Source organism: Kogia breviceps, chromosome 3 (genome assembly GCF_026419965.1).
Source record: "Kogia breviceps isolate mKogBre1 chromosome 3, mKogBre1 haplotype 1, whole genome shotgun sequence".
Lineage (NCBI taxonomy): Eukaryota > Metazoa > Chordata > Mammalia > Artiodactyla > Physeteridae > Kogia > Kogia breviceps.
In genome coordinates this window covers 148,513,767-148,527,202 of record NC_081312.1, presented here as the reverse complement: position 1 = coordinate 148,527,202, position 13,436 = coordinate 148,513,767, and the positions used below count along the sequence as shown (strand labels likewise).

Below are 13,436 nucleotides of genomic sequence, written 5' to 3'. Positions count from 1 at the left end.
TAAAGAAACTCCCTGCAATACAAGGTTTACTGTTACTTTCCTTCTGGGCCAAAATGATGAGAATTTTCTCCATTTTATGGAGAGAAGCCTTTCTCTTAAACCCCGCCTCTCTAGATCTGATCCCATTCCCTTCCTGATACAAAAGCCAGTCTAACAGCTTTGTCTATTTCAATTAGTCTTTGTGTTCTAGAAAGAAAAACTTGATTTTTAAATGCTAAGGATTTAAGTGCCTAAAATTGAGTCATAAACTTTTCCCTCCACCATATAATTCCACTAACACTGCACCTACTCATCAATTTTCATTTTTAAGAAATAGAAAACAAAATAACCCAAACTGCAAATGAAATATAGGAAAACTGTATTCTTCAAATCACAAAACAATGTAGGTTGTCTAATGAATATATAAATGTGAACCATACTACAAAAGTTGGGGAAAAGGAAATTTAATATTTTTATCCTTACTTGAAAGACAACTCTGGATTTCTCCAGCAGGTAAGTTCTCATGTTGGCTCCTATAATTTGATTTCTCTCATCAAAACTGATTTCTGTGTATTTCCCAAACCGACTGCTGTTGTCATTGCGGGTGGTCTTGGCATTTCCAACAGCCTACAAAACATAGTAACAACATTTAAAAAAACCTTTGCATCAATATTATTGGAGCAGTTACAGTAAAATCCAGTCCTGTATGCCGGGGAAAGTCTGATTATAGAGGAAGGCCGGGAGGCAGGGGTTCACAGGGGATAAGACACATCCTTAGGTCTCCTCAATCTCACCTCAAGGCTCTCCTCAATCTTACTGGTAGACAGTGAGCAAGATCAGAAAGCACATGGGTTCTGATGTTTCAAGGCCCTAGGTTCCTTTTTTACTATCTGTGTGATGCTAGAGAAGTTATTTCGTCTTTCCAAGTCTCCATTTCTTTAGCTGTAATATGGGGAAATATGCATCTTACAGAGTTGGGAGAAATAAATGAGATAATATACAGTGCCTCAACTCAGCTATGCCTAAAATATTAGAGATGCTCAATTCAAAGTCTACATCCTTCATCCAACCTTTATTTCTGTCCTTATCCCTTACCACTTCCCTACTCAACCAAAAAACTGCCTTCTTCCATCCCTCCCACACTGAGCATGATTTTTTCTTTTTACTTCTGCTGCTGAATTCTGTCTCTCCTCTTGCCCACCCTGCTCTCCCTTCCTGGGCACCTTCCATCTGGAAGTACCCTTCCTATGCACACACGTCGCATTGCTGTCCAGGCCATCACGCTTTGGGACAACATGTATTTACTGGCAGGAGAAGGTAAACCAAGTAGACATGGTCCTGCCTTCATGGCGCTTACAATAGCGGGTGAGACCAACCCTAAACAAATAACCACACGATATCATCCACTGGGCATTTAACAGGGTAGTGCTTCTTGACAACCTTTTTACTGCCATCTTGGACCATGATTTACCTTTCTATTTGAATTTAAAATATGTTATGTTAGAGGAATCTTAAAACTTGGGGATTGGACCTTATTCTTTTTCATTACTTCCTGTATAATTTCCGCACAGTGGCTTAAACAAAATAGGTGGTCTGATAAATATTCATTGAGGATTTTGATTCAAGAAAACAGGGGGAAAGGGTCTAGGAATTTAACGTTCTTAATTATTTGCTATGCTTCCAAATAAATCCAAATCAATCCTCTTTCCAATTTGCAAGGCAGCCAGAGTTGGCCTTTGGGCCCTCCTGTGAGCTGTCAGATGCCCCTTCTTCCTTGAAGGTTGTCTCCTTACCCCTGGGTGCCATCGTGGTTGGCCTTGCCCACATATCTGAGCCAGTCAGTGGTGTGCTGATAAATCACTCTCGGGGAGGGGAGGAGGAACAGCCTGGATATGTGACATTTGCAGATTTGTAAGGTGTAAATACTTCCACCATGACTCATTTCAAACTACCAAAGGTTTAACAATAACTTAAAAAAGAATTCCTGAATGTTTAACAATCAGCTCATGAAAGTTGGTGCTGGTTGGCTGGAGAACACCACTGGTCTTGGTGTACCAGTTGTCTCTGTGGTTGAGGAAATTTCCCCTGGGATATAAACGTAAACAGGGGACTCCTGAAATCCTGATGGTAGAATTTCTAGCCCAGCAGGTAGAGGAGAGAGGCCTTGGAAGCAGCAATCTATGCCCCAATCTCCTTCAAATCTCACCAGAGAACAGACTTCCTTGCTCCTTCCCTGCCCTCACTTCTTTGGTTTTTAAAGGAAGGGAACTCAAGTTAGCAAGGACAACACACAGGCATACCTTGAAGATATGGTGGGTTTAGTTCCAGACCACCGCAATAGAGCACATGTCGCAATAAAGCAAGTCACACGAATTTTCTGGTTTCCCAGTGCATACAAAAGTTATGTTTACACTATACTATGGTCTATTAAGAGCGAAATAGCATTATGTCTAAAAAAACAATGTACACACCTTAATTTTAAATATTTTATTGCTAAAAAATGCTCACCACCATCTGACCCTTCAGCAAGTCAGAATCTTTTTGTTGGTGGAGGGTTTAAAATACTGCGAGAGTTACCAAAACGTGACACAGAGACAAAAGTAAGCAAATGCTGTTGGAAAAATGTGCTGATAGACTTGCTTGATGCAGTATTGCCATAAACCTTTAACTAGTTAAAAAAGAAAAGAAGAAAAGCAATATCTGCGAAGCGAGGTATGCCTGTATACACGAACCAGCCCACTTCTCCATACACACCTCTGTCTCTGTCCCAGCTCCCCACCCCCACGGGGTACACACCTCAGTTATGGGGTTCGACGCCAGAACCTTGTCTTCCAAGTGAGCATTAGTGCTGGACTTGCTGACGGTGGCGAAGTACCTCATGGCATAGCGAGCAGATACTGTCTTTCCAGCACCCGACTCCCCGCTTACAATTATTGACTGATTTTTATTATTTCTAAAGCAAATAAATAAAAGAATTTTTAAAAATATTCATGTCTTCCTATTAGGCAATATATACTCATCAAGAAAAATGCAGATAAGCCAGAAGAAGGGACTTTGTTTTATCACTTTAAAGTAACTGTTTTTAACATACCAGTGAATTTCCTTCTAGCCTTTCTCTGTGATCCTGCTGAACACACAACTTTGTTTCGTGTTGTGTCCCCTGTGCTGAGAGACCCCAAGGCCAATCCCAGATCAGTGATCCACTAGGAGGAGTCATAGGACTCAGCACATATTCACACTCATGGCTAAGATTTATTACACCAGAAGGATCCAAAGCAAATCAGCAAAGGGAAAAGGCATACAGGGTCAAGTCCAGAGGAGGCCAGGTGTAAACTTCCAAGAGTCCTCTCCCAGTGGAATCACACAGGATGCACTTACTTCCTCCAGCAATGAATTATGACAACACACGGGAAACACTGTCTACCAGGGAAGCTCAACAGAGACTCAGTGTCCAGGGTTTTTACTGGGGGCCGGTCACATAGGCATCCTCTGCTATCACACACCAAAATTCCAGATGCCCAGAAGCAAAGCAGATATTTAGCAGGGACCACATTGTTCACACAAACAGTTTAGGTGCAGTGAGCCACTCTTAGCAATTAGGAAATGCTGAGAACCTTCCTGAAATCCAAGTTCCCAGAGGTTTGCCACAGGTCAAACCTGCAAGCAGGTTTCTAAAGATAGCAGCCTCAAGCCTATGTCAACTCCTTTCTGTATATCCCCACTTAAATATAAAAACATTTTAAAGACATCATTTGGAGAGCAACTACTTGAAATGTGCTTGGGAACACGTGTGCTCCATAAGCCAGCATGCTCTGTTACACAACTTAGAGATCTTAAAAAATGCATTAAACTTTTTGTGTCATAAGATCATGATGGTAGAACCTTATTATAATGCTGTCCTAGCACCACTTATGTGCCAGGTGCTTGGTAAAAACTTTACAGGGATTCTCATTTAAGCCTCACAAAAATCCTATGCCACATACCGTGTATCCATTTTACAGATGCGTAGAACAGTGACTCATCGAGGAACAGAACACACAACCTCCCTGTGAACACTGGAGAGGACCTTAGAGAGAGAGCTCCTGGCCTCAGTGAGGAAGCTAAGATGCTCAGGAGGTGAACGACACTCCCAGCACCCCTCAGCTGTATGGAGTGGCACTGGGGTTACTAAAGCTGGGCTCTCCGGACTCCTAGTCTAGCATCAGCAAGTCCAGTAAGAGCCTGTCTTAGGTTCGGTTCTGCTACTATAGTTAGACAGACCTCCACAGGAAACTGGCTCTTCAAGCTTGAACCTGGCTCAGTCCTGCAGCTCTAATGAGCTCACGCTACTGACGTCCAGGAGCAGTCCTGGCTTGTCAGACTCTGAGCCACACAGACTCTAATCTTGCAGATGCCCTGGAGACCTGCAGGGGCCAGGGTAAATCCCAGAACCATGGGTGCTTTAGCACTGGAAAGAACGTTGCTGTGGCAGAAGCCAAGGTAATTGGCAATTTTTTTTGGAACCTCCAGGATCTTTCATTTCCTGGTACCTTCGGGCTTGGCTGCCCTCTGGTCATGAGCCTCCACACTACCCGCAGGGCTCAGGAAAGGGGGGAGACTTTTACATCCTTCGTCACAGCACCCGACTAGGGACGGCAGGTTTGGGTCCAGCTGGTGTCCTCAGGAGCAGAGCCTGGCTTGGCTCCCAGCCTCTGATGTGTTTACAAAAGAGAGGGAGTCACACAATCCACTGTGGCCTGACAGGTGCATCGAGGCATGGAGGGCGCCTGCTGAGACTGAGGACGTGGGGTTCAGGTGTCCCAGGTTACTGGTTTTTAATCAGTAATTCTCTACCCAACATTCATCCTCCCCTGCTTCTTAGGGACTAGGCCCCAATTCTTAGTGGACATGTTGCTGCGTATATGAAAGACTACATATCCCAGCCTCCCCTGTGGCTAGGCATGGTCATGTGAGTAGGACCTGACCAATGAGCTGTGAGCAGAAGTGCTCTGTGGGGGCTTCTGGGAGGGCTCCTTAACCAGGAGGGGCACACCCTTCCCCTGGGACACTCTGTAGCCTAGAAGAGAGAGAAAGAAGGCTGAGTACTTGCTTGGCCCTGAGGCCAAGGATCCCGCTCCAAAGATTCGGAAGCTGGAAGGCACTGATCCTTGATGACTTGGTAGAGGTGATGTGCTAGCCCTGGACTGCCCATCAGACTTCTCTGCAGGAGAGAATCATGCATTTCTACCTTGTATATAAGCCACCATTATTTTTTCCTGGTTATAAGCAGCAGAGCTTGGAATGGGTGCTCTCTGAGCATCTAGCTCACAGATGAGGATCGTGAAGCTGAGGGAGATCAGGGCTGTGCCCAGGGTTATGAAGTAAATGTAGCAGACCCAGGTCCTGTGTCTCAGGTTTTATCTGTGAAATAAGGGCATGATGGCGGTTCAATAGACTTCACAGAGGTGTTCTAAGACTCTAAGGAGACCACTGTCTGTGAAAGTTCTTTTGCAAACTGTAAGGATCTACAGAGATCCTTTTACAGATCAGGATGTTGAAGCCAAAACAGGATAGTTACGGGGAAAAGCAATTACACGTGGAGTCTAGAAATCTGAGCACAAGTCCCAGCTCTGCCTTTCTCTTGCTGGGTGACCTTGGGTGGATGGCTTCACATCTCAGCTGTCTGACTACTGCTCAGGCATCCTCATCACACGCTCTCTTGAGGGCACTCAAGATGATGTGTGAGAGTGTGTGCACAGTGCCTGGTCCACAGGAGGCTTTTCATAAAAGCCTCCTTGTTTGCTAGCAAAACAATAACTTCACAGGACATACAAAAAACAAGTGGCAAAATTAGAATAAAACCCCAAATCTCCTACAGCTAAAACCTGTGCTCATCTATCATTAGAGTGTGCTGCCGTGGATGGGTAAAAATGCTTAAGCATCTCACAGTGAAGAATAAATCAATTTTCTTCCAACCAAACACACTGCAAGAAAAGCATCGGCTATTCCCAGATTGGCAGGACTGACTTGACTACCTCGAAGGGGCAAAACCAGGAAACTTGGTTTCGACAGTTATATATAACAGTCATTTGCTACTTGGTACAGTCAGTCTGCTCTACCAAGCACCCCCCACCGGTCTGATTGATGGTCACTTTTAATGAGACCCGGCCAGATGTCTCCCTATCACTGTGAAGGCCCAGCAAACGCAGGAGCACTGGGAGAGCAAGAGGAAGCCCTGCCTGGCAGGAGGCTACCTGGCCATCTGCTTGTATGCCTCTTCTGCCACAGCAAATATGTGCGGGTCCATATCGCCCATGTTCTGCCCGCTGTAGGCGTGGATGATGGCATCTCCATATATCGGCAGCTGCTTGTAAGGATTCATGGCCACCAGGATGATTCCTGAGGAAAGATGTCAGATGCAGTGATGGCATTCTTAGTGTCACCTCTTTCTCCAAGTTCTTTTGAGAAACCGCAGCTCTGTCACTTATTAAATCTCCTGTGTGACTTCGGGCAGGTCACTTAATGCTCCAAATCTCAGTTCCCTGCGAGGTCACCTACATTTCTAGGCTACTCTGAAGGTTAGATGAGATGACAGATGGCAATGCCCTAAAACTGAGAGGCTCTTACAATTCTCAGTGTAAACACAATGATAATATCACTGCCCAAAATAAGTAATAAACTTATCACATCCAATGAGAAACTCAAACACAGGCTTTATCCACATATATTTTTCTTGGTAGTCCAATCTTACTTTTTGTTGACGACTCTCCCCACCTAGCTACTTCGTTTTATTACAAACTAACATCAGATGTGTGTACCTTTTAGATAGAAATCTGGGCAAACTTTTAGGTGTGATTACACATTTTGACAGAGTCAACATTTCTAATATAAACATAATATAAAACATAATCAGGATGCTCTAGACAACGAGCATTAAGTTTCAGTGTCATTCCTGCACTCCTAGAATTGCTCTCCTTACCACTGTAGGTGTAAATGAGTTTGGATTCTGCAAAGCGGACTCTGAGATTGTGGAGCACAGCGGGCTCATGGAGATAGCTGAGGGCCGTGAGGTCATTCTCACCCACGAGGATGTCAGGATTCCGAAGTGGAAGCAGAGATTCTGGATCAATGGAATAATCCAGCTCCTGTGGACAAAGATGAAATTAAAGTTCTAGAAGTAAAAGTTTTTTGGTGTTTCTGCTGAATCACTGTCTTCTTTCCCATCTACCTCACTTTGGAGTGATCCCTGACACTCTAAAAAACAAATTTATGTATAGCAATGAGAAAATAATCTTCGTGGCTGACTTTTGGGAGCCAGGTGATCAAGGTATTGGCTGTGTGCCCTAGGGTGTGTCATTCACCTTCTCTGGCCCTCCCCTCTCTCATCTGTGAAAAGACTGGCTGGACCAGATCAGGGGTCCTCAGAGCTACAGAGGCCTCAATGAGGGCTGACAGGGAAGTTACATGGTCAGGGACCTGGGCATCCCATCCCAATTCTACCACAGGGGCTCTACTTGCATGTGGTTTAGCTGCTGGTGCCATGAAAGTTTTCATTTGGAAACAGGATTCTGTTGCTATAATGACTCAATGATCTAAAGTCCCCTGAAGCTCTAAGGTTGCCGAATCTCTGTTGGAAGTTGACATTCTTGGTGGTGAGAAGTGTCTAAAGGAGGCTGTGTGGAGTGATGGTCTCTCTGTGAGAGGCCCCCTGTACAGGTGACTCCTGTCTGCAGCCATCTGTGTTCCCAAGGGCTGCAGGGCTGCCTATTTCTATGATTCTCATCCCTGGGCTGAGTAACTGGCCCAGGATGGCCTCTCATCTGCTAGATTTCACCAATGTGTATTCCGAAAGTAACTGCCTGAGCAGAATGAAGGCAAGGTCAGCATGCCTTGTGGGCCTTGCAGATGTCAGAGCATTAAGGGACCTTATTACCACCTGTTCTACCTTCCTTCACTTTCACTTCACAGCTTGGGGAAGTGACTTGAGCAAGGACACACAGCAGGCTTGTTTCCCTTCCACCTCCCAGGCTGCCTTCCTTTCCATACCTGGTCCTGGACCAGCTGCACAAAGTGACCCAGCTGTCCCTTAGCAAGAGCCGACTCTGCAGGCCCTCTGCCAAGTACTCAGCACTGGTTTTTCATCTGATCCTCAAAACTGCTTTCCAAGGAGGGCATGACATCCCTAACTAAGAGTTAAGGAGACAGGTTCAGAGAAGTTAAGCTCCTTGTTGAAGGTCACACAGTTAATATGGGTCTGGCTGACTCTGAAGCCTGCGTCATGATGCCTGGTCAACGCTGACAGGGGTTTGTTAGCTGGTTGGACTGTTTCCATAAGGAGAGCAGCTCAGGGCAATCCAGGACAACTGGCATGGATCCTCATAGCAGCTGCTGGCTCATTATTAATGCAATCATATTTATGGACCTGCCCCAAGCAGGGTATTTTTAACCTACACACTTTCGAGAATAAGATAAAGTGCTGCTCATACATAATTTACACTTACCCTGAGTTTTTCCGTTATGTTTTAAAACAACAACCTCCTTTTCCAGTTCAGCCATTATGTGTGTGTGTGTGTGTGTGTGTGTGTCTTATGTGTGAAAGAAACAGAAGTAGAGAGAGAGAAAGACAAATAGAACAGACAGTCTTTGGGGGAGGGGAGAAAATATGAATGTGAAGAACATGAGATTGACAGCTAGAAACAGAGGTGATATTTTCTTACATAAAGCAGGCTTTGTCCTTCATGGTATAGATAAAGGGTTAAGTTAAAAAGCAACAGATGAGGGCTTCCCTGGTGGTGCAGTGGTTGAGAGTCCGCCTGCCGATGCAGGGGACACGGGTTCGTGCCCCGGTCCGGGAAGATCCCACACGCCACGGAGCGGCTGGGCCCATGAGCCATGGTTGCTGAGCCTGTGCGTCCGGAGCCTGTGCTCCTCAATGGGAGAGGCTGCAACAGTGAGATGCCCACATACCGCCAAAAAAAAAAAAAAGCAACAGATGAATGGATAAAGAAGATGTGGCACATATGTATAATGGAATATTACTCAGCCATAAAAAGAAACGAGATTGAGTAATTTGTAGTGAGGTGGATGGAGTTAGAGTCTGTCATACAGAGTGAAGTAAGTCAGAAGGAGAAAAACAAATACCGTATGCTAACACATATATATGGAATCTAAAAAAGAAAAATGTTTATTAAGAACCTAGGGGCAGGACAGGAATAAAGATGCAGACGTAGAGAATGGACTTAAGGACATGGGGAGGGGGAGGGGTAAGCTGGGACGAAGTGAGAGAGTGGCATGGACATATACACACTACCAAATGTAAGATAGATAGCTAGTGGGAAGCAGCCGCATAGCACTGGGAAATCAGCTAGGTGCTCTGTGACCACCTAGAGGGGTGGGATAGGGAGGCTGGGAGGGAGGGAGACGCAAGAGGGCAGAGATATGGGGACATATGTATATGTATAACTGATTCACTTTGTTATAAAGCAGAAACTAACACACCATTGTAAAGCAATTATACTCCAATAAAGATGTTTAAAAAAAAAAAAAGCAGTCTGGCCACATGCCATCTTACCTACCTCTACCCCTCCTCCTCCGAGCAGCTCATTCAGGGCCAGGAATGTCACCACCTGAACCCCTGCTCATATTACTAAAGCAGCAAACTGCCACTTCAGCTGCTGCCCTGAGATTTTTCTCCCCAAAGCCATCTGATCCCTAATCAGAACATTGACTGTGCACAGGAGATACTCAACAAATGCCCCCAAGGAGTTTCCGATGGAAAGGGAAAGGCTAAATGGAAATAGCAGCTCCTCTGCCTTGTCCCTTGCATTTACACACGCCCCCAGGGATTACCTCATCTGATCTTCAGCAGCCCTGTGATACACTGTTACTAACTCCATCTGACGTGTGAGGAAGCCGAGGGGCTCACTGACACAGACTTAGTGCGATTTGAACCCAGATAGTCTGCCACAGACTGGGCAGGATTTGAACTCAGATAGTCTGATTCTAGAGGATGTGCTCTTAACTGCTATGTTTATCTCCCTTCCCAGGATCTCAGGAGATTGACTCCAAATCCTGGACAGTCTGATTGGCAGTAATATGTCCTGTCTCTGCAGAGACCATTTCCATGCCTTGGAAATTCCAGCATTTTAATATTCATGTGAAATTCCCAGGACTAACTCTGACATCCAGATGGATCATGAATCCTTTGTCCAGCTCTGCATCCAGATACTTGATTCTAAAAACCTAAGGTCAGCCTAGCTATGGATCCAGTAGGATGTCATGACAGCTATGGGGGGAAAGGACGACTCATCGTGGAAACTTAGAAGCGGAGATAAAATCTGTAGAAACTGGTCACTGAAAGCCATGACCAGCCTTTGAGAGGAACTCCTCACGAGCATGCTCTACCATGGGGACAACTGCCCATCCTCCTGGCTCACCCTTTGCCTCTCCCTGGCCACACCGGCACCACAGAGCTTCCTCATAATGTCCTACCCAGCTGGGCTTCCTGTACCCTTGTCCAATCTCCCGTCACTCCTCCAATTGCCCTGTTATACTCCCTCCTGGAGGTCCCAATTCTTACCTGGTTCTATCCATCCACAGACTGACTCTCCATTCTCCCACACCTCCCTCTCCCTTCCTGTTTTCTATCTCCCTTCTTCTATGTCTCTTCCTCTTCCCATCTTGATGTTTTTCTCTACCAGTTTATGTCTTGGGCTCAAACTACTTCCTCTCCAAGTTTCTCATTTTCACCCAGTCTCTGTGCTGAGACCCATAAAACCAAACTGGTAATCATTTTTCAGCATTCTCCCAACATTGCTGAATCCCCAGAAAGGCAGCACAGAGCACAGACCTGTCCACTGCATCTCATTTCAGAGAGGCCCAGCTGACGCAGGGCACTTTATGTCTTCATTAGGGTAGTGGGGGGTGGAGGCAGGGAGGTGGGGAGGGGTACAAACACATGGGTGGATCCACAGCACCAGCTGGCCACGTTAGGCGCCCCCTCATGTACCCTCCGCCGAAGGTGCTCCCCTCCCACACACACCCTACAGTGTCTCCTTTATACATCATGGTAGCTATGATCGAGGACCCTCACCGTTCCATCCTCCAGCAGGAGACGCAGGACTTTGTCACCAACTCTATAGTCCTTTGCTATTTCGGCAGACTTCCAAACTTCTTCAGGATCAGGAATCCAAACCCTGTTGTACTGACCAACAGAATAAGAAAGGCTTGATTTCAGCACTTTAAAAGCCAAACACAAACCGTTAGATGATCAGACTCAGGGAGATTTCTTTCTGTCCACTACGTCAGTAAATTTATTAGGAATACTTTTACCTAATTTTTGCTTGTGAGGTAATCGTTAGTGTATCTGCAAGGCACCAGGCCTAGCTCCTTCATTTCACAGGTAACAGAATTCCCAAAGCCTCTTGAATACATATTGAAAAAGGAAAGCCTGGGAGTGGAAAGGAAATCGGTGAGTCTCTTAATGGGAAGATCTGAGCACTGTCTACAAGAGCTGGGGCAGACAGATGTGGTTCACCACTGATGGACCCTGGGGCTCTGGGCCAGACACCTAACTTCTGGCGCTCATTCTTCTCATCTATAAAATGGGCAAAACAATACCTACTCGATACTTTACAGGTTTGCTGGGAGGTTAAACTGGACGAGTAGCTGACAGCACTTTGCAAAATGCTGGGGAAGGAGTGTTACAGCAGGGTTTTATCACACTGGTCAGCAGCCACAGATTCCCACCGTGGGAAACGTGGAAGTCCCGAGCTCAATGTCCCACCTGGCTCAGTGCTGATGTGCAAGTCCTTAAGCAGAACTACACTGCTATGTACTGAATTATCCCCCCCAAATTCATATGTTCAAGCTCTAACCCCCAATGTGAACATATCTGGAGATAAGGTCTTGGGCTTCCCTGGTGGTGCAGTGGTTGAGAATCCGCCTGCCAATGCAGGGGACACGGGTTCGTGCCCCGGTCCGGGAGGATCCCACATGCCGCAGAGCGGCTGGGCCCGTGAGCCATGGCCGCTGAGCCTGCGCGTCCGGAGCCTGTGCTCCGCAACGGGAGAGGCCACAACAGTGAGAGGCCCGCGTACTACAAAAAAAAAAAAAAAAAAAAAAGAAGAGATACCAGGGAGCTCGCATGCACAGTCTCTCCACCTGCATGCACAGAAGAAAGGTCATGGGAGTTCAGTGAGAAAACAGCTGTCTGCACCCAAGGGGAGAAGCCCTCACCAGACCAACCCTGCCGACACCTTGATCTTGGACTGCCCAGCCTCCAGAACTGTGAGAAAATAAATGTCTGTTGTTTAAGCACCCAGTCTGTGTTATATTGTTATGGCAGCTCAAGCCGACCCATACACACATCTAATATTCACACTCACACACTGGGAAGGGGGCAGGCTCACTCTCCAGAAGTCACCGGTAGCACCCGAATGCAGCTTGAGATAAACACAAAGTGACTGCCATGTCTCTATACTGCAGCTGTCACAGGGCCCCATGAGTCATTCTTCTCTCTCCTGCATGCATGCTGTCAGCATCATGCACTGACTACTCTTGCTTTCACCCAGACCCCACATTTCATATTCTCCTGTGGTCATCTATTTGTTTGTTTGTTCATTCACTCTTTCGTTCATCCATCCATCCATCCATCCATCCATCCAACACCTGGGCACCTCCTGGGACTTTCCTGGTGACGCAGTGTTTAAGAATCCACCTGCCAATGCAGGGGACGTGGGTTCGAGCTCTGGTCTGGGAAGATCCCACATGCTAAGGAGCAACTAAGCCCATGCGCCACAGCCAGACTCAGGGAGAGTCTTTGTTGCACTGCAACGAAGAGTAGCCCCTGCTCGCTGCAACTAGAGAAAGCCCATGCACAGCGACAAAGACCCAACGCAGCCAATAAATAAATAAGTAAAATAAAATAAACCTAAAAGTTTTTTTAAAAAAACCCACCTGGGCATCTCTTACATATGCGTCTGGCACAGTGCTGGATTACCAAGAAAGAAAGGCATCTCCTCTTAGTCATCATGGTCTTCCTACTAACTCAGCCAATCTCTAACCTGGAGCTGCATGTGCATTATGTGTATATTTGCATCTCTCTGCTCACATATCGGTGGTTTCTATCAATGGGGGCACCCCTACAGGATACTCTGATGTCCTGGGACATAACCAGGCCAAAAGGAGCAAGAATTGGGAAGCACTCACATGGAGACATGAAGTAGCACCCAAGAAAGCTCCTGAATCCAAAGGCTCAATAGCTCGGGATCCCAGATCTAGATGAAGCCTAAGAAGCCGTGCAGCGTCTAACCCTCATTTCCCAGAGAAAACCGGCCTCAGGGACTCCAAGTTCTCCAAGAGCAGAGCTGAGATGAGCACCCAGTCCACGCTGGTGCCTACAGTGGCATCTCCTTTCCATCTCCTTACATTCACAGGCCAAAGGAATATTGGTCCTCTGGCATTGACCCTCAATGGGA

General features: G+C 46.3%; 1 protein-coding gene across 1 annotated transcript in view; it reads right to left on the bottom strand.

The window, feature by feature from the left end:
- The window catches only part of MYO5C (myosin VC), a 115,094-nt gene that overhangs the window by 89,854 nt on the left and 11,804 nt on the right, over positions 1-13,436 (bottom strand). The window contains exons 2-6 of the mRNA XM_067029857.1: positions 11,051-11,161; positions 6,938-7,103; positions 6,213-6,357; positions 2,776-2,932; positions 463-606 (exon numbers count right to left, since the gene is read on the bottom strand). Of these exons, the coding sequence (XP_066885958.1) occupies positions 463-606; positions 2,776-2,932; positions 6,213-6,357; positions 6,938-7,103; positions 11,051-11,161 (723 nt within the window). The remainder of the gene's footprint in view (positions 1-462; positions 607-2,775; positions 2,933-6,212; positions 6,358-6,937; positions 7,104-11,050; positions 11,162-13,436) is intronic.